This window comes from Sus scrofa, chromosome 3, assembly GCF_054392235.1.
Source record: "Sus scrofa isolate SSC_HxYL_T2T_F1_AM1 chromosome 3, Sscrofa_HxYL_maternal_Yorkshire_Landrace_v2.0, whole genome shotgun sequence".
Classification (NCBI taxonomy): Eukaryota; Metazoa; Chordata; class Mammalia; order Artiodactyla; family Suidae; genus Sus; species Sus scrofa.
In genome coordinates, this window is record NC_139385.1 from 58,426,089 (window position 1) to 58,445,449 (window position 19,361).

The following is a 19,361-nucleotide window of genomic DNA, read 5'->3' on the forward strand; positions in this document are numbered from 1 at the left end:
TAAGGATCTAGTGTTGCTGTGAGCTGTGGTGTAGGTTGCAGACGCGGCTCGGATCCCACATTGCTATGGTTCTGACGTACGCCAGTGGCTGCAGCTCTGATTAGATCCCAAGCCTGGGAACCTCTACATGCCGCGGGTACAGCCCTAGAAAAGGCAAAAAGAAAAAAAAAAAAAAAAAAGATTAGAAATTAAGCAAGAAAGGAAAAAGAAATATGGAACTGGCAGGATAAGCAGAAAACACAAAATAAGATGGTAAATTTGAAACCTAAAATATCAGAACTATATTAGCAGTGAATGGACTAAGTGCACAATTAAAAGATAAGTGTTGTCAGAGTGAATTTTAAAAAAGAAAACCCTAGTCTAATCAGAAGCACAAGAAGGCCCAAAAGGGGACTAAAGGAACAGAACACGCCTCCAGAAGAAAGAGAGTCTGCAACACGAGAAGCTTCACAGGAGGAAAAGGTCACTACATTATGATAAAACTGTCTATTCTTCAGGATGAAATAAAAGTATAAATTAAAAATTAACTGAAATTGGAAATACTCTATATTAAAAGTTGTGGGATGCAGCTAAAGCCATACTTAGAGAATAATTTAAAATCAATGCATAAGGCTAAGAATCAATGAGAAATTGGAGCAAATCAGATAAAAACCCAAAGAAGGGTAATTATAGACATAAAAGCAGAAATTAATAATATAAGAAAAACAAGAAGCATAAAATTGAGAGGATCAACAAAGCCAAAATTTGAAAAGGCCAGGTAAACTGACTTTGCTTTGTTGAGACTGACAGAGGGAAAAAGAAACAAGCACAAATAGCCAGCATCAGGAGAGAAACATCGGAGAGAAACAAACAAACAAAAAAAACATAAGGCGAGAGGAGGCATCAGTACAGAAGACTAAGACGGTAAAAACACATTAGGAGGACATGATCAACATCCTTAAGTAAACATATTGGGAATCTGGATGAAACTGATACCTGGAAAAGTGTAACTATCAAAACTGTCTCAAAAACACCTCTAACCTGCCCTATTAACCATTAAAGAAGATTAATCAGTCACTCAAAATCTTCTCAGGAAACTCCAGGCCCAGGGGGTTACATTGGCAAGATTCACAAATCATTCCAGAGAAAAAATAACTCTAATCTTACATAATTTTCTTCTCCCAGAAAACAGAGTAAAAAACTCCCTGAACTCATTTGAGAAAACTAACATAACTGTGATTTTTTTTTTTTAAGATAGTACAAGAGAAAATATAGGTTGAAAACGTCATGTATAGACATAAGATGCGAAAAATACCAAGAGGAAAAAAAAAAAAATCAGATACCAGCATAACATAAAAACAATCCTAGGCGTTCCCATCGTGGTGCAGTGGTTAACAAATCCGACTAGGAACCATGAGGCTGCGGGTTCAATCCCTGCACTTGCTCAGTGGGTTAAGGATCCGGCGTTGCTGTGAGCTGTGGTGTAGGTTGCAGATGCAGCTCAGATAACCATGTTGCTGTGGCTGTGGTGTAGGCCAGCGTCTACAGCTCCGATTAGACCCCTACCCTGGGAATCTCCATATGCCTTGGGAAGCGGCCCTAGAAAAGGCAAAAAAAAAAAAAAAAAAAAAAAAAAAAAAAAAAAAAATCCTAAATGGTATCCAAGATTCAAAGTTAATTTACCGATAAAAAGTCAGTTATTGTAATTCATCTTATTAAAGAAGAGACATTCAAGAGACATTCAATCATTTTTACATATTTTACAATGCAAAAAAAACCCTGATCATAATATCTATCCCTGATTTTTAAAAAAGCAACTCTTATTAGTAAAATAACTTCCTCATTCTAACTGAAAAAAGGCAAGCACCATAGCATATGGCAAAAAGAAAGCTTTCCCTGTGGAGCCAGGATAGGGTAAAGATGCCCCGGCCCCACTGAGCCCAGCAGGGATGCTGTCCATCCCACCAGCACAGTCAAGGCACTGAAATGAAAGAAGGGAAATAAAGGCCACTGTCTGCAGCCATGACAGAAGAGCAGGGACTGATCTACTGACAACCCAGGCAAATTACATGAAAAGGGGGTTTCAGGCGTTAAAAACTGTGACCACCGGGAGGGAAATGAATGAGGGGAGTCTAGGAAGTCCCCAGCCTACTGCCTACTGCCCTGGAGACCAGTTTCTGGGGCAGAGCACAAAGGAGAGCACAAAGCCTGGCAGACGCATTGAGTGAGGAGACAGATAGGAGCTCAGGGAGGTCAAGGCACTTAGACCTGGAGGGAGGGCGCTGGGGACAGGAAGCTGCGCCTGCCCCACGAGGAAGCACTGAGAGGTGACCAAGGTGCGGGGGCCCATGAGGAAAGGGCCCAAGACCACAGACACTTCCCATACAACAGTCATGCTGCTGGTGGTTAAAACACATTTGTCAAAATTAACTGAATTGCAGATTTTTAAAAAAACCAATGCATTTTATTTACTCTACGTAAAACAGACATCAATAAAATTTATTTTAAAAGAAAGAAATGGAATACCTGTTGTGGCTCAGCGGGTTACAAATTAATACTCATCAGGATGTGGGTTTGATCCCTGGCCTCCCTCAGTGGCTTAAGGATCCGGTGTTGCTGTGAGCTATGGTGTAGGTCACAGATGTGGATCCCATGTGGCTGTGGCTGTGGTGTAGGCTGGCAGCTGCAGCTCTGATGTGACCCGAGATGGAACTTCTATATGCTGCAGGTGCAGCCCTAAAAAACATGAAAAAGAAAAAAAAAAAAAAGAAAGAAACAAAAGTACTAGAAAGGAATAATATGCTATTATTTGCAGATTATACCATTACATACATAGAAAACCTAAATAAATTTAGTCTCGGCCCCTGACATCTCTCCAGGTGACTTGTGGTTTCCTCTGGCTCTTTCCTTAACATCACTGCCAGGAGGCCTGTCTCGGAGATAGGATTAAGAGGGCGGAATAGAAGGACTGGAGCTCAACTTCTCTCCTAAAAACAACAAAATTCACAACTAAAGGCTGAGCAATCTCCACCCAAATGGACCGGAAACCTTAAAAAAGATACCCTACTCCAGAGATCCTGCTGAATAGCATTGAGAACTTTGCCTAGATACTCATGTTGCAACAGAAGAAAGGGTGGGGGAAAAATGTAATTGTAATGTATACATGTAAGGATAACCTGACCCCCTTGCTGTATAGTGGGAAAAAAAAAAAAAAAATACCCTACTCCAAAAGAAAAAGAGGAGGCCACAGCAAGAGGTAGGAGGGGTGATTTCACGATATAAACAACCCCATACCTCCTGGGTGGGAAGCCTCACAGACTGGAAACTAACTGGTTCACAGAGACTCACCTACAGGAGTGAGAGTTCTGAGCCCCACATCAAACCCTCACCTGCGGGGACCTTTCTCCTGGCACTGGAAGAAAGTGCCTGGAGCATCTGGCATTGAAGGCCAGTGGGGCTTTCTCCCGGCACTGCCTTTCTCCCGGCACTGGGAGAAAGATCCCCTGGAGCATCTGGCAGTGAAGGCCAGTGGGGCTTGTGTGCAGGAGCTCCACAGGAGTGGGGAAAACGGAGACCCCATTCTGAAAAGGCACACACAGACTTTTCACGTGCACTGGGTCCCAGGGCAAAGCAAGGTAGCCATAGGAATCTGGGTCAAACCTGATTGCAGTTCTTGGAGGACATCCTGGGAAAACAGGGGTGAATGTGGCTTGTTGTGAGGGAAGGACACTGAAAGCAAAGCTCTCGGGAATATTCAGCAGCCAAGGCCTTTCTCTGGAAGTGGCCATTTTGGGAACATCTGGCCCCACCCTTCAGCACTGAGAAGCCCCAGGGCAAACAACAACCCAGGTGGGATCACAGACCCGCCCCTCAGTAAACAGGCTACCTAAAGACCCCTCAGGCACACAGCTGCCTCTAATCCCATCCAGACACTAAGCCCCACCCACCAGAGGGATTAGAATCAGCTCCACCTACCAGTGGGCAGGCATCAGCCCCTCCCATCAGGAAGTCTACAGCAAGCCCCCACACTGACTTCAGCCACAAGGGGGGCAGACACCAGAAGTGAGAGAGGCTACAACTCTATTATATGTAAAAAGGTCACCACACCATAAACCTATAAAAATGAAAAGACAGAGAACTATAACTCAGGTGAGGGAGAAAGGAAAAACCCCAGAAAAACAGCTAAGCCATGAGGAGATTCTCAGCCTCCAGGAAAAAGACTTTAGACTGTTGATGCTGAAGATGATGCAAGACATTGGAAATAAACTGCAGGCAAAGATGGGTAACTTACAGGAAACACTGAGCAAAGAGACACAAGATTTTTGTAAAACTTCAACAAGAAGAGATGCAAGATACAATCACTGAAATAAAAAGTTCATTAGAGGCAGCTAACAGCAGAATACAGGAGGCAGAAGAACAAATAAGTGGGGTGGAGGACAGATTAGTGGAAATTACAGATGCAGAACAGAAGAGAGAAAAAAGATTGAAAACAAATGAAGAGAAGCTCAGAGAACTCTGGGACAACGTGAAATGCAACAACATCCATATTATAGGGGTGCCAGAAGGAGAAGAGAGAGAGAAGGGGACCACTCACTCAAACCCAGGAAGCACACCGAGTACCATATAAAATAAACCCAAGGAGGAACACCCCGAGACACATATTCATCAAACTGACCAAAATTAAAGACAAAGAGAAAATCTTGAAAGCAGCTAGGGAAAAGAAACAAATAACGTACAAGGGAACCCCAATAAGGCTATGGGCAAATTTTTCAGCTGAAACTCTGCAGGCCAGAAGGGAGTGGCATGATCTACTTCACACGATGAAAGGGAAAAACCTCCAACCAAGATTACTTTACCCAGCAAGGCTCTCATTTAGATTTGAAGGAGAAATCAAAACCTTCACAGATAGGCAAAAACTGAGAGAATTCAGCAACACTAAACCAGCCTTGCAACAAATACTAAAGGAACTTCTCTAGGCAGAAAAGAACAAGAGAAGAAGAAAACAAAAAGAGCAAGAAAAACAAATCCAAAGCAATTAATAAAATGGCAATAAGAACATATATATAAATAATTACCTTAAATGTGAATGGACTAAATGCCCCAACCAAAAGACATAGACTGGCTGGATGGATACAAAAACAAGACCCATATATATGCTGTCTCTAAGAGACACACTTCACTTCTAGGGACACATACAAATTTAAAGTGAGAGGATGGAAGAAAAGATTTTATGCAAATAGGGATCAAAAGAAAGCTAGGGCAGCAATACTCAGACAAAATACTTTAAAATGAAGAATATTTTAAGGGACAAAGAAGGACATTAAATAATGATCAAAGGATCCATCCAAGATGAAGATATAACAATTTTAAATATCTACACACCCAACATAGTTTCACCACAATATATAAGGCAACTGCTAACAACCTTAAAAGGACAAATCGACAATAACACAATAATAGTGGGGAATTTTAATAACCCACTTACAGCAATGGACAGATCAACCAGACAGAAAATCAATAAGGAAACACAGGCCCTGAAGGATGCATTAAACCAGATGGACTTCATAGATATTTATAGGACAATCCATCCAAAAGCAACAGAATACCCATTATTCTCAAGTGCACATGGAACATTCTCTAAGATTGATCATATCCTGGGCTACAAATCCAACCTCAGTAATTTTAAGAAAATTGAAATCATATCAAGCATCTTTTCCGACCACAATGCTATACGACTAGAAATCAACAACAAGAAAAAATCTACAAAAAACACAAACACGTGGAGACTCAACAACGTTCTACTAAACAATCAATGGATCACTGAAGAAATCAAAGAGGAAATTAAAAAATACCTAGAAGCAAATGACAACAAAGATAGGACACTCCAAAATCTACGGGATGAAGCAAAAGCTGTTCTAAGAGGAAAGTTTAGAGCAATACAAGCCCACCTCAGGCAACAAGAGAAAGCTCAAATAAACAAGTTAACTTTACACCGAATGCAGCTCGAGAGAGAACAGACAAGACCTAAAGTGAGTAGAAGGAAAGAAATCATAAAGATCAGAGCAGAAATCAATGAAATAGAAACAAAACCATAGAAAAGATCAATAAAACGAAAAGCTGGTTCTTTGAAAAGATCAACAAAATTGATAAACCCTTAGCCAGACTTATCAAGCAAAAAAGAGAGAGAACTCAAATCAATAAAATTAGAAATGAAAAAGGAGAAGTAACAACAGATGTCACAGAAATACAAAGGATCATAAGAGACTACTATATGCAACTATACGCCAATAAAACAGAAAGCCTAGAAGATATGGACAAATTCTTAGAAAAGTATGATCTTCCAAGACTAAACCAAGATAAACTAGAAAAGATGAATGGACCAATCACAAGAACTGAAATTGAAACTGTGATTAAAAACCTTCCAACAGGAGTTCCCGTCGTGGTGCAGTGGTTAACGAATCCGACTAGGAACCATGAGGTTGCGGGTTCGGTCCCTGCTCTTGCTCAGTGGGTTAACGATCCGGCGTTGCCGTGAGCTGTGGTGTAGGTTGCAGACGCGGCTCGGATCCCGTGTTGCCGTGGCTCTGGCGTAGGCCGGTGGCTACAGCTCCGATTCAACCCCTAGCCTGGGAACCTCCATATGCCGCGGGAGCGGCCCAAGAAATAGCAACAACAACAACAACAAAAAAAAGACAAAAGACAAAAAAAAAAAAAAAAAAAAAAAACCTTCCAACAAACAAAGTCCAGGACCAGATGGCTTCACAGGTGAATTCTATCAAACATTTAGAGAAGAGCTAACACCAATCCTTCTGAAACTATTCCACAAAATTGCAGAGGAAAGGGATACTCCCAAACTCACTCTATGAGGCCACCATCACCCTGATACCAAAACCAGACAAAGATTCCGCAAAAAAAGAAAACTTCAGGCCTATTTCACTGATGAACATCAATGCTAAAATCCTCAACAAAATACTAGCAAACCACATCCAACAATACATTAAAAGGATTGCACATCATGATCAAGTGGGATTTATCCCAGGGATGCAAGGGTTCTTCAATATCCACAAATCCATCAGTGTGATACACCACATGAACATACTGAAGAATAAAAACCATATGATCCTCTCAATAGACCCAGAAAAAGCCTTTGGCAAAATCCAACACCCATTTCTGATAAAAACCTTTCAGAAAGTGGGCATAGCAAGAATCTACCTCAACATAATAAAGGCCATATATAACAAACCCACAGCAAACATCATTCTCAGTGGTGAAAAGTTGAAAGAATTCCCGCCGAGATCAGGAACAAGACAAGGATGTCCGCTCTCGCCACTACTCTTCAACAGAGTTTTGGAAATCCTAGCTACAGCAATCAGAGAAGTAAAAGAAATAAAAGGAATCCAAATTGGAAAGGAAGAAGTGAAACTATCACTATTTGCAGATGACATGATACTATTCCTAGAGAATCCTAAAGATTCTACCAGAAAACTGTTAGAGCTCATCCACGAATTTGGCAAAGTCGCAGGATACAAAACTAATACACAGAAACCGATGGCATTTCTATACACTAACAATGAAAGAGCAGAAAAAGAAATTAGGGAAGCCATCCCGTTTACCATTGCATCCAAAAAGAGCCAATTATGCAACATATTTTCCCTCCAAAGCAAACCAAGACTAGGAAACTACCTCTAATAATGAAAATATATAAGCTTCAAAGAGGAAAAAAGAATAAAAGTCATCACTAAAGCAAGTCAATTTACTTTTTTCATAATTTAAATTTCATATTGAATTTATAATCAAACTTTATAAAACCATAGGAGAAATAACAACAAAAATAGTGACATAACATAAAAATAAAAATTTCATTGTCAACCTTTCCTGCAATGCTTAATAAGGTACCTAGGTGATTTGGTTATAATCTTACCAAAAAATTCATGCATTGTGGATGATTTGGTCATTATACATTTGCCATGTAGGCCCTGTATTTTTCCCCTCAATAAGACAAGTCCTGCTTGAAAATTAGTAAAAATCACTTAATATACACTGATATGTCATCATCAGGAAATAATTAAAACTATTTTTGCTGAAATATACATTTTAAAAATGTGATTCAAGTAATTTTAAAGAAATTAGACAATTGGATAGAAAAATGTGCATTTATTAACAAGAATAAATATTGCTTAATTATTATAAACATTAAAGTCTAGGAGAAAAGGCCTGGATTTCCAGAGTACACAAATCAAATCACAGCACACAGGGCAAGAAGGCAATATCCTAAAATGAGAAAAACCTGTTTTATTACAAGAGAAAACATGTACCTCTCTTCTTTGTTTATTTGGTCCCCAAATCCCACCGTATTCACAATGGTCAGTTTCAATCGAACGTTACTTTCCTGGAGATCATATGTCTGAGCTTTAAGTCTAACATGTGGGTAAAAATGGGAGGATTCATGGTCTTCAAAATTCGTATTAAACAACGTGTCAATCAGCGTTGATTTTCCGATTCCAGACTCCCCTGAAAGAAATGCAGGCACATCTTCACAGGTGCACAGAATGGATAAGGAAAAAGAGAGGATAAATTTTTACGCTTGTTTCACGGATTCCAAATATTTCAAAGGCCTGCTCATCCCTAAAAGAAAATAAAGGCTAGAGCTGGTCCACTGAGTCCCTAGCAGAGCAAAAAATGAGTCATGTATGCTAAGTTGCTCAGAACTGTGAAGAAAGCACTGAAATGTTGAGAGAACAAACAAAAAGTTTAAAGCAGTACAGCTAGAAAAACCAAAACAGACAGAATTTAAGTAATGGGGAAAAACTAATTGCGTTCATGCTCTTAAGTTGTTAATGTTACACTGCCAATGATAAGAAGGAAGTGAGCACCAGAACAAGAAGGGATGATCTGGGGGACTTGGGGGGCTTGGCACTTACCCACACAGAGGATGTTAAAGCAGAAGCCCTGCTGGATTGATCGATTGACCAGCTGATCAGGCAAGCTCTCAAAACCAACATGACCAGACATGGTTAAAGAACGAGTGTTTTCTTTTTTTTGCTAAAGGAAAATAAAAACAATGACAACGTTTTTTTAAGTTTCATTAAAACAGGATATGGGCACCTTAGAAAGGATACATATGATTTATCAAAGAACCCACAGATTTTTTTTGATGATTATACTTCGCACAAGATACAACTTATTAAGTAAGTTTGTAAAAAACTTGTGTCCAGACCCTCAAAAAACAGATTTTTTTATTATCTTCCTATGATGAGGGTCCAGCACTATTTATAACATTAAAATATTTGATTTCCCAAAACAAGAAAATAGCCACATAAACTATGACATAATCATTCACAAAAGGGAGTGTGTGAAAGTCATTAAAGATGCTTATGATAAATTTTTAATAACTTCAATGCTCACATTAAAATGTCAAGTGAAAGGAGTAACAAATTACAGACACAGATCCAGCTCCCAATAATGACAGAGTCACACTCACCTCCATGCTAATAGCAATTACAATCACTTCTTTCAAATCATTGCAACAAAGGCAGAAAGACACTGGGGGGAACAGGACTTTGGAGGGAAGGAAAGCAGGGGATGAGGGAGACACATATCTCTTAGCTTTTCCTGATAGCAGACCCAATCACTGCTGGACAAAGAAGACAGTGGAGACAAGAGGAGGCCAAACAGCTGAAAAAAATTGAAAGGGAAAATTCCAGAAAGGAATGAGTCCAAAATTTGTACACATAGCCCTCACATTTTTGGCTATGTGCTGAGCTGCACACATAAAGGGGGAAATGGGAGTTGGAAGGAGCCATGTGGGGCCAGCCTAGGAGCTTGAATTTTAAACCTGTAAGTTAAAGGGGCTCAGTAAATACATGAAAACCACTTCCACTGAAAACCTATATGGGCCACACTTTAGGAATATGGATCATATCCCAGGAAGAGAAAATATTCTGCAGTACCAAGGGCACAACTGAAATAGACCTGCCATAACAAAGAGCATTGTGACCAGCCAGTGACTTAACTGCCTGCTAGGACAAAAGCCAACACTCCTCAGAAGAAGATAGAATCCAGCACCTCTACAATATAGTATTCACAGTATCTACTATACCATCAAAATATTACATAGGAAGAAGAAAAAAAATGTGATTCATAGTCAAGAGAAAAAACAGTCAACAGAATGAGAACAAGATCCACAAATGAACCAGATGTTGAGCTAGCTGATGAGAACTTTAAAATAACTCTAAGGGAGTTCCTGCTGTAGCTCAGCGGAAATGAATCTGACTAGTACCCAATGAGGATGCGGGTTCAATCCCTGGCCTCACTCCGTGGGCTGGGGATCCAGTGTTGCCATGAGCTGTGGTGTAGGTAACAGACACAGCTCGAATGCCACATTGCTATGGCTGTGGCACAGGCCGTAAGCTGTAGCTTCAATTTGACCCCTAACCTGTGAAACTTTCATATGCTGCATGTGCAGTCCTAAAAAGCAAAAAATAAATAAATAAAATAAAATAACTGATAAATACATTAAAAAAGAAAAATATGTTCTTTTTCGACAGGAAAAAGAGATACATATAATGAGTGATGTGATGGAATTATAAGAGATACATGAAAGTGCTCAACAACAACAAAAGGCCACAAATGGAATTCCTAGAATGGGAAAATGCAACATCAGAAATAAAAAAGCTAGGCACAGGAGTTTCCGTTGTGGCTCAATGGTTAATGAACCCGACTAGTATCCATGGGGTCAGGTTCCATCCCTGGCCTTGCTCAGTGGGTTAAGGATCCAGCATTGCTGTGAGGTGTGGTGTAGGTCACAGATGCGGCTTGGATCTGGCATTGCTATGGCTGTGGTGTATGCCAGCTGCTGTAGCTGTGATTCGACCCCTAGCCTGGGAACCTCCATATGCCTCAGGTGAGGCCCTAAAAAGAAAAAGAAAAAAAAGGTAGGCACAACATTGTAAATCAACTATAATTTTTTAAAATATAAAAAAAAAGAAATAAAAAAGCTAGTGATAGTATTAATAGCAGATCAAACAATGAAAGGAAGATTTAATATCATTATCCATGCTAAATATCTTGATTTAACCAAGCTGAAAATCTCTCATAGATGAGATAAAACTATAACAGGGCCTCAAAAAATCTGGCACAAAATTAAACAGTGTAAAACACCTGTAATCAGAATGCCTAATGGGAAAGAGACAGGAGCCGAGGGGGTGGGGAATGAAATGGCTAAATAACAGTGACTCAAAATGTTCCAACCTTCTCAACAACAACTCACAGATCCAAGAATTTCAACCAACTAGAAACAAAAAATCCAAAGGAACCCACAGCCTGGTACATAAGAGCACACCACTTAAAAGTCACGATAAAGAAAAACTTTATGAGCAAGCAGGTGTGGGGAGACATATTACAGACAAGTGAAACATAAAATGACCACAGGTTTCTCATAAGAAACAATGCAAACCAAAAGACAAAAGAAAAATATCAGTAAAATGTGAAAAGAAAAAAAAAAAAAAAAACAACCCAGAATTCTATATCCTATGAAAATATCCTTCATATGAAGTGAAGCAAAATGAAGACCTCTTCAGACAGCAAAATCTGAGAGACCTCATTGCAAGCAGAGCTACACTTCAAGAAATGTTCAAAGTTCTCCAGGAGAAAGGAAAACAACAATGGATGGAAACTCAGACAAAAAGGACAAAGACTGTCAGAAAGGTAAAAATGTCGGCAAACATAAGAGAATTTTTTTCTTGTTTTACTTCCTTGAAAATATAAGTGGACTGTTTAAAGCAATAACAACAACGCTTACAAGATGTACTACACAGGCAGAGGCAGAATGTGTGACACTGACAGCACAAAAGATGGGAGGGGTGGAGTTACACTGCTGTAAGATTGCAACATTATACAGGAAGTACTACAAAACTGTTTGAAGGCAGTGAGTAATAAGTTAAAGCTGACGTCAATCACTATTAAAAAAAAAAAAAAAAAAAGACCAAAGGGGTTTATTGTAAGCCAATAGTGGAGATAAAACACAATCATAAAAATATTAATCCAAAAGGAGTCAGGAAAAGAGAAATGAAAGAGTAAGTGCAACAAACAGAAAACAAGTGTCCAGTTGGTAGACTTACACCAGCTCTATCTATAATTAAATAGAAGTGGTCTAAGCAAGCAGTGTCCAACAGTGTCCATGATGATCGCAACAGGTACCACCAGCCACATGCAAACACTGAGCACCTGGATGTGACACAAGCAACTGAAGAAGGAACTTTCAAATTCTATTTAATTAACCAGTTTAAAAGTTTTAACAGCCACATGTGGCTAGTGGCCAACATAGTGGACAGTGCAGGTCTACTTTACTTTTCAATTAAAAGGAAACTGTCAGATTGAATAAAAGAGAAAGACCCGACTATATGGTGTCAATATAGTGACTGATAAGCTGATTAGGAAATTCATATGAGAAGGCATATGATTTAGAAGAGCTAAAATAACTGTACAGAAGAGCAAGCTGAAGGATGTACACTCCCTAATCTACAGCCACAACCACCAAGGAGTGTGACATTATGACAATCTTTATTTGTCTACTTCATCAAAATTAAAAACTGGTAATCATCAGAGTTCCTGCCATGGCTCAGCAGGTTAAAAACCCGACATAGTGTCTGTGAGGACATGGGTTTGATCCCTGGCCTCACTCAGTGGGTTAAGGATCTGGTGTTGCCTTGACCTGCGGTGTAGGTCGCAGACGCAGCTCAGATCCTGCATTGCTGTGGATGTGGTGTAGAACAGCACCTGCAGCTCCAATTTGTCTCCCAGCCTGGGAATTTCCATACGTCGTGTGTGCACCCCTAAACAAACAAACAAAAAGTCTGCAAGGTGATAAAATAAGGATGGAATAGACTACTATTACCAATGAGAGAAAAAAAAAAAAATGATGGCAATCTGGTGGCCATATTACCATTTATCAAAACTGTAGGACCTTAGCATGGGTGGAAGAAGAGAAAAAACTTGAGACTTACAGAACTAAAGGGAACTATCTGATCTTATGGATGACCCATGCTCATATTTGCAATTTTCATTTTTTTAAAAATCGACAACTCACCTTGTTCACCAAGTTAAATTTACTCCATCTTTTTAAATACAACTTTTAAATGAAATAAAGCCATTTGCAGCAACATGGATGGACCTAGAGATTATCATACTAAGTAAGTCAGAGAAAGACAAACATCATGTGACATTACTTACATGTGGAATCTTAAAAAAGGATACAGATGAACTCATTTGCAGAACGGAAACAGAATCATAGATTTTGAAGGCAAACTTACAGTTACCAAAGGGGACAAGTGGGGGTGGGGAGATGGACAGGAGGTTTGGGACTGGCACGTGCATACTGAGGTCTATGGAATGACTGGCCAACAGGTACCTGCTGTGGGGCAGGGGGAACTCTACCCAATATTCTGTGATCATCTACGTGGGAAAAGAAACTGAAAGAGAGGAGTTCCTGTCATGGCTCAACGGAAACAAATCTGACTAGCATCCATGAGGACAAACGTTCGATCCCTGGCCTCGCTCAATGGGTTAAGGATCCAGCGTTGCTGTGGTTGTGGTGTAGGCTGGCAGCTGTGGCTCCAAATTGACCCCTAGCCTGGGAACCTCCATATGCTGCAAGTGCGGCCCTGACAAAAAAAAAGAAGAATCTGAAAGAGAATGGAGGTGTGTACATGTATAACTGCATCATTTTGTTGTACAACAGAAATTATCACAACCTTGTAAATCAACTACACTTCAGTAAAACTTCAAAAAAAATTCTTAAATAAAATTTAAAAATTAATATAACTTTTAATATGAAAAGACATCTCTCCTGGCTCCTCCCACCGCAGTCCAGGCACACTTAGAAGGTCCTCGCAAGCATTCAGGTCTGACCTGGCACTCAGGATGGCATCTGACAGTACCCCCTTGCCATCACCACAGCTGCAAGTTCTCATGACTAGAGCAGGGCCAGGCTCCTCCTGAGGGCTGTGGTGGCAGCTGGAGCCCGAATCTGCTTAACCCCAGCAAGGGCAGAGACACTGGACACACAACAATTATCCAATTATCACCAATGTGTAATCTGAATCAACATCAACGTTAATTCACATTTAAGGTAAGCACCGATAAAAGTCTGTTGGGTCTCTCAGCAGTTATTTTGAAACCACAGAGGCATCCAGAGTACCAGGTGGATCTACTTAAAAGATATACTCACTTTCTGCTCATTGTCAGATACTGATGAGGACATATAAGCTGTGTTTGTCGCCAGGTGAGACTGATAGAGCTGAAAAAGAAAAAAAGAAAACATTACTCAGAAAAAAACCAAAAAAACAAAAAAACAAAACCTATATTTAAGTAATATATTTTCACTAAAAAGGAATTCCAATATTGTCATTATCACCAAGTTTTGACTTGCAATGTACACAAATGACTCATTTAAAACTGTGGTTTTTCTGCTGGAAGGATATCTGCATAGGTAATATGTAACATTCAACATATGAGCCACATTATTACACTTAACCACACACAGAAAACTGTAAAAAAGAAAAAATAGTACACTCCCACTTTACATACAGGAGGACAAAGAACAATACTTTTAAGACTTTATAAAATTAAAAGGAGAGAATAAGCTATTTCACTATAAAAAATACTCTAGAAGCCAAGAAGGAGCTCAAAATTAGGTATATTCCTCTCCAGGAAGCCAGAGGAAATAGCAATGTTAATGCTCCAATTTCAGTAGAGCTGGGAGAGCAGGGATTTTAAAATCTGAACAAGCCTCTTAGTTCCCAATTAACAGAGAATTATTACCTACAGACCCCTATCTGTCACCAGGCGAGCCACAAAGGACATACCCTCCTGGGATCCTCACAGCAGATCTGAGCAACATGGATTCCACTCCCACAGCCTGCACCAGAAAACCAGGATTTTCTAAGGTGGGAAGTCACTGTAAACCATACAAGCCAGGAAGCTACAGGCACAGGTCTACCCTGACTGCAAAGCTGGTGTTCCCTCTGCTGCACCAAGTGCAGACCACGTACAAGAAGGGGAGAAGGAGGTAACCAAGGTGCCTCAGTGGCACAACTGTTCTGCTCTGGAGTGGGGCACAAGATAGTGGGGAAATGGAAGCAACACTGGGAGTTCCTGTTGTGGCTCAGTGCTAAAGAACCCAACTAGTATCCATGAGGATGCAGGTTCGATCCCTGGCCTCACTCAGTGGGTTAAGATCTGACATTGCCGTGAGCTGTGGCGTAGGTCACACACATGGCTCGGATCCTGCATTGCTGTGGCTGTGGTGAAGGCCAGCAGCTATAGCTCCAATTCGACCCCTAGCCTGGGAACTTCCATATGCTACATGTGCAGTCCTAAAAAGACTAAATAGATAAATAAAAATAAAAAAGCAACGATGGAATTTTCTCGTAGTGCAGCAGGTTAATGATCCAGCTTTGTCACTGTTGCAGCCTGGGTTGCTGCTGTGGCTCAGGTTTGATCCCTAGTCTGGGAATTTCTATGTGCCATGGTGCCGCCAAATAAAAATAAAAAATAAAAAAGTAATATTAACATCGATGTAGTAAGAAAAAAATGGAGAGAACACAGCAGGAGGAGTTCCCATTGTGGAGTAGCAGAAACAAATCCAACTAGGACCCATGAGGACGCAAGTTTGATCCCTGGCCTTGCGCAGGGGGTTAAGGATCCAGAGTTGCTGTGAGCTGTGGTGTAGGCTCGCAGCTGCAGCTCTGATTCTACCCCTAGCCTGGGAACCTCCACACACTGTGGCTTCGGCCCTAAAAAGCAAAAAAAAAAAAAAAGAAAGAAACGAAGAAGAAAGCAGGATAAGCAAGCTCGCACCCACGGTTCCCAGGAGCTGCACAATGCTCTGCGCTGGGGGCAGGATGCCCACTGACCCTATGAATGGGCAGCCTCTGCCTCTTGTCCACATCCACCATAAATGATCCATGCTCTGCAGTAGGTGTTTTCTTCCCTCTCTCTACCCAGGAGACTGTTCGACCAGTGGGCACGCTACCTCCCTCCCCAGGCCAGCACTCTGCTCTGTGAACACACAACAGGCTGAGGCTGTCTTGGCCGAAGTGGGCCCTAGTCTCTAACTACAATGATCACATGTGGGATGAAGGAGAAGGGGGGGGCACCTCCAACCACCCCTCCCCCCACATGCTGGGACTGAGAATGTAACTCCCCCCAAACACACACACACACACACGGGACAAGTCACAAGTACGCCCTACAGAGGGCTGAGAACCCCCTTCCTCTGGGCCAGCTTTTGAAGGACACACAGTGAGCCCAAAGCCTGCACAGCCAGCTGAGCACACTGCTTGACCTGAAAGCTCTGGCGTCTGGGAAGCAGCCCCCGAAGAGCACACAGCCAAGGCCCAGGGAGGGGCGGCTGGCTCAGCCCTGGCTGCGCTCTGACAGGTGGAAAAGGTACACAGTGCTGCAAAGCCCACCAGAACTGGCCCAGTTTGGTGTGGCTCAAACTGCACAATCAGCTCCCTGCCCACCCGTCACTGGGTCATGTGGGCAACATGGGCCACAGAGTGTGTCCCTCCCCTGAGACGAGCTGTGGTTTTGCTGACACGCAAGAGAAGGGGAGGCAGCACTGCCCTGGGCCCGGGAGGAGCAAGCAGCATCAGATGGAGTGGCGAGGTGGTGGTTAATGTAGAAAAAAAATCCCTGAGCACCAGAAGGGAGGCAGCATTCAGGAAGTCAAGAGTCTGGTGGAAACAAAGGGCTTACTGTCTCCTGCTGCAAAGCTAGGAAGAGGCAAAGAGCACTGCAGAGGTGGCAGAGCAGCAGGCAAAGCCTGGAGGGCCCTGGGGTCAGACTTGCCATAAAGGACACAAGGCACCAGGGAAGCTGCCAGCCCAGAGCCCTGAGCAAGCCGCTGGGAAGGAACCAGAAAGAGCAGACCCTCCCTGCCATGTTGCAATTACAGACTTTCAAGAAAATTAATCTTGAAGTTCTTGCTGCAGTGCCTCAGGTCACTGTAGAGGTGCAGTTTTAATCCCCTGCCCAGAGCGGTGGGCTAAGGATTTGGCATTGTTGTAGCTGTGGTGTAGGTCACAGCTGCAGCTTGGATTCAACCCCTGGTCTGGAAGCTTCATATGCCAGGAGTGTGGCCATAAAAAATTAATCTTTAAAAAAATGACAGTAAGAAAGCAGTTTTGGGGTTAGTTTATATAGTGGATTGCTCAGCTAGATTTTTGTGAAATGCTATGTGGGAAGCAGTAAATTCACTTGGAAAAAATTAAAATACATTCCTCATTAAGCTTTGACTAATAAAACTGAGGTTACATTTCTGTCATTTATGTAAGTTCATATCAAATATCCACTTTCGTTAATTCAATTCCTGTGTTTCTTTTCTTTTTTTTTTTTTTTCAGCGTCGCACCTGAGGCACATGGAGGTCCCCCCAGGCTAAGGGTCCAGTTGGAGCTATAGCTGCTGGCCTACACCACAGCCACAGCAACGCAGGATCCAAGCTGCGTCTGTGACCTACACCACAGCTCACGGCAACGCCAGATCCTTAACCCACTGAGCGAGGCCAGGGATTGAACCCAAGTACTCATGGATACTAGTCAGGCTCATTAACTGCTGAACCACAATGGAAACGCCCCATTTCCTGTGTTTCTGAACACTGCCCAAAAGCCTACTTAAAAATCTCTGTGGATAACTTGATCAGGAAATACAAATGAGTCACATGGAAGTATTATGAATAGCGCTTTTTAATATTTTCCACTGGTGCTACCTGACTAGTCAGACTTCCAAAACAGGTTTTAGAATGAAGTGTTAATAAATTAACAAGACATTATCAAATGTAAATAATAAGGGGAAAGGAGGTGACCCAGTCCCTCTAGTGGCAACCCTAAATTTAAAGAAATCTAAGAGTTCCCGTCGTGGCTCAGTGGTAACAAAACCGACTGGTATCCATGAGGACATGGGTTTGATCCCTGGCCTTGCTCAGTGGTTTAAGGATGCAGAGTTGCCACAAGTTGCGGTGTACATAGGTCATAGATGCGGCTCCGATATGGTGTTGCTGTGGCTGTGGTACAGGCCAGCAGCTATAGCTTTGATTCAACCCCTAGCCTGGGAACTTCCATGTGCTCTGGGTGTGGCCCCCCAAAGGCAAAAAATAAATAAATCCGGAAGTGGAATTCCAGTATGTGCAAATCCTGTGCTGGAAATGGTTTCAGGAGGAAAAGACACAGCTCTTGAGCTTAAGACCTTATCTAGGAGAAACACAGGCTCCTAAGAGGCAATCAGTTCTCATTCCAGGGCACAAAGAAGACTGACAAAGTCACCATTTACGCTTGATGACAGTCCGTAGCTTTTATTTTAAATGCCACTGTACATGCACAAACATACATGTATTTAAAGCTGTGCACCTACATCCTAGAAAGAAAACACATATTCAGCACCTGTAACTGCTGGCAAAGTCTAACGTTTTTAAAGCTGTGCTTTATACAAAATCACAGAAAACAGTGCCAGAACACTGGGGTAGGCTGTCCACCTTCCTCAACACTGCAGTTTGGGGGGCATGGCAGCACAACAGAGGAGGCACACAACCTGTCCTGGGGGTCCCCTAGAGACAGGCTGGGGGTGACCGTTTTCCTAGCAGGGACTCTTTCCTGACAAGACCCGAGATTTCCTGACAGCTCTTCAGAGGCTCCTGGAAACAGTCCTGTGACTGCCTCTGAGCCTCTCTCCGGACAGAACAATGAGCCCTGGAGGAAAACAGTCACCACTTGGTCTACAATAGCTTCATTTTAACTTTGCTTTCCCACAGCTTTTATCTTTGTAAAGCTAATCCAAGAAATAGAACCAAAGTTTTCAAATTGTCCTTCAGTGCTTCTTAGAGTTCTTTAGTCCAAAAAAAAAGTAAGAGAGAAAAGAATAAAAAATTTCATTTTGACTATAGTCAAAACAGTCATCTGGACCTATTTTATGGGTCTTGAGGTCAGGGTTCTTTGGCTTAAAACAATACTTTGAAAGAGTCCACAGACTCATTATTTAAAATCATTTTATTAAATCCTCAGCTTAAGTAAGCCTTAAAATAAAGTTAATATGCTGATCTAAAAATTTTCCTAAAAACCAGTAGTAAAATGACCTTATTCAAATTATGCAGAGGATGATTCTAGAAGAAGATATTAATTACAACCAGGGGGAAAAAAAGGACTCCGACTGAAATCAGCAAGACAAGGAGCTGCCCGGTATCTCTGGGGCCGCTTAGGGCAGGCCAAGGCCCACCAAAATCACACTTCAATTTTGCCATCACCTCCAAAACCACAAAAGGTTATCAAGACAGGGAAATTCTTGATAGTAATTCATATGAGGAGGGATTTTAAGTTCAAAAAAACCC

At 41.5% G+C, this 19,361-nt stretch overlaps 1 protein-coding gene across 2 annotated transcripts in view; it reads right to left on the reverse strand.

Annotated features, from left to right (window-relative positions):
- Positions 1-19,361, reverse strand: part of SEPTIN10 (septin 10) — a 63,175-nt gene that overhangs the window by 25,730 nt on the left and 18,084 nt on the right. The window contains exons 2-4 of one of the 2 annotated variants that reach the window (XM_021087089.2): positions 14,207-14,275; positions 8,901-9,021; positions 8,295-8,490 (exon numbers count right to left, since the gene is read on the reverse strand). In XM_021087089.2, coding sequence (XP_020942748.1) covers positions 8,295-8,490; positions 8,901-9,021; positions 14,207-14,275 — 386 coding nt within the window. Of the gene's footprint in view, positions 1-8,294; positions 8,491-8,900; positions 9,655-14,206; positions 14,276-19,361 lie in introns of both variants that reach the window. The other variant, XM_085018472.1, reaches the window with a different exon arrangement.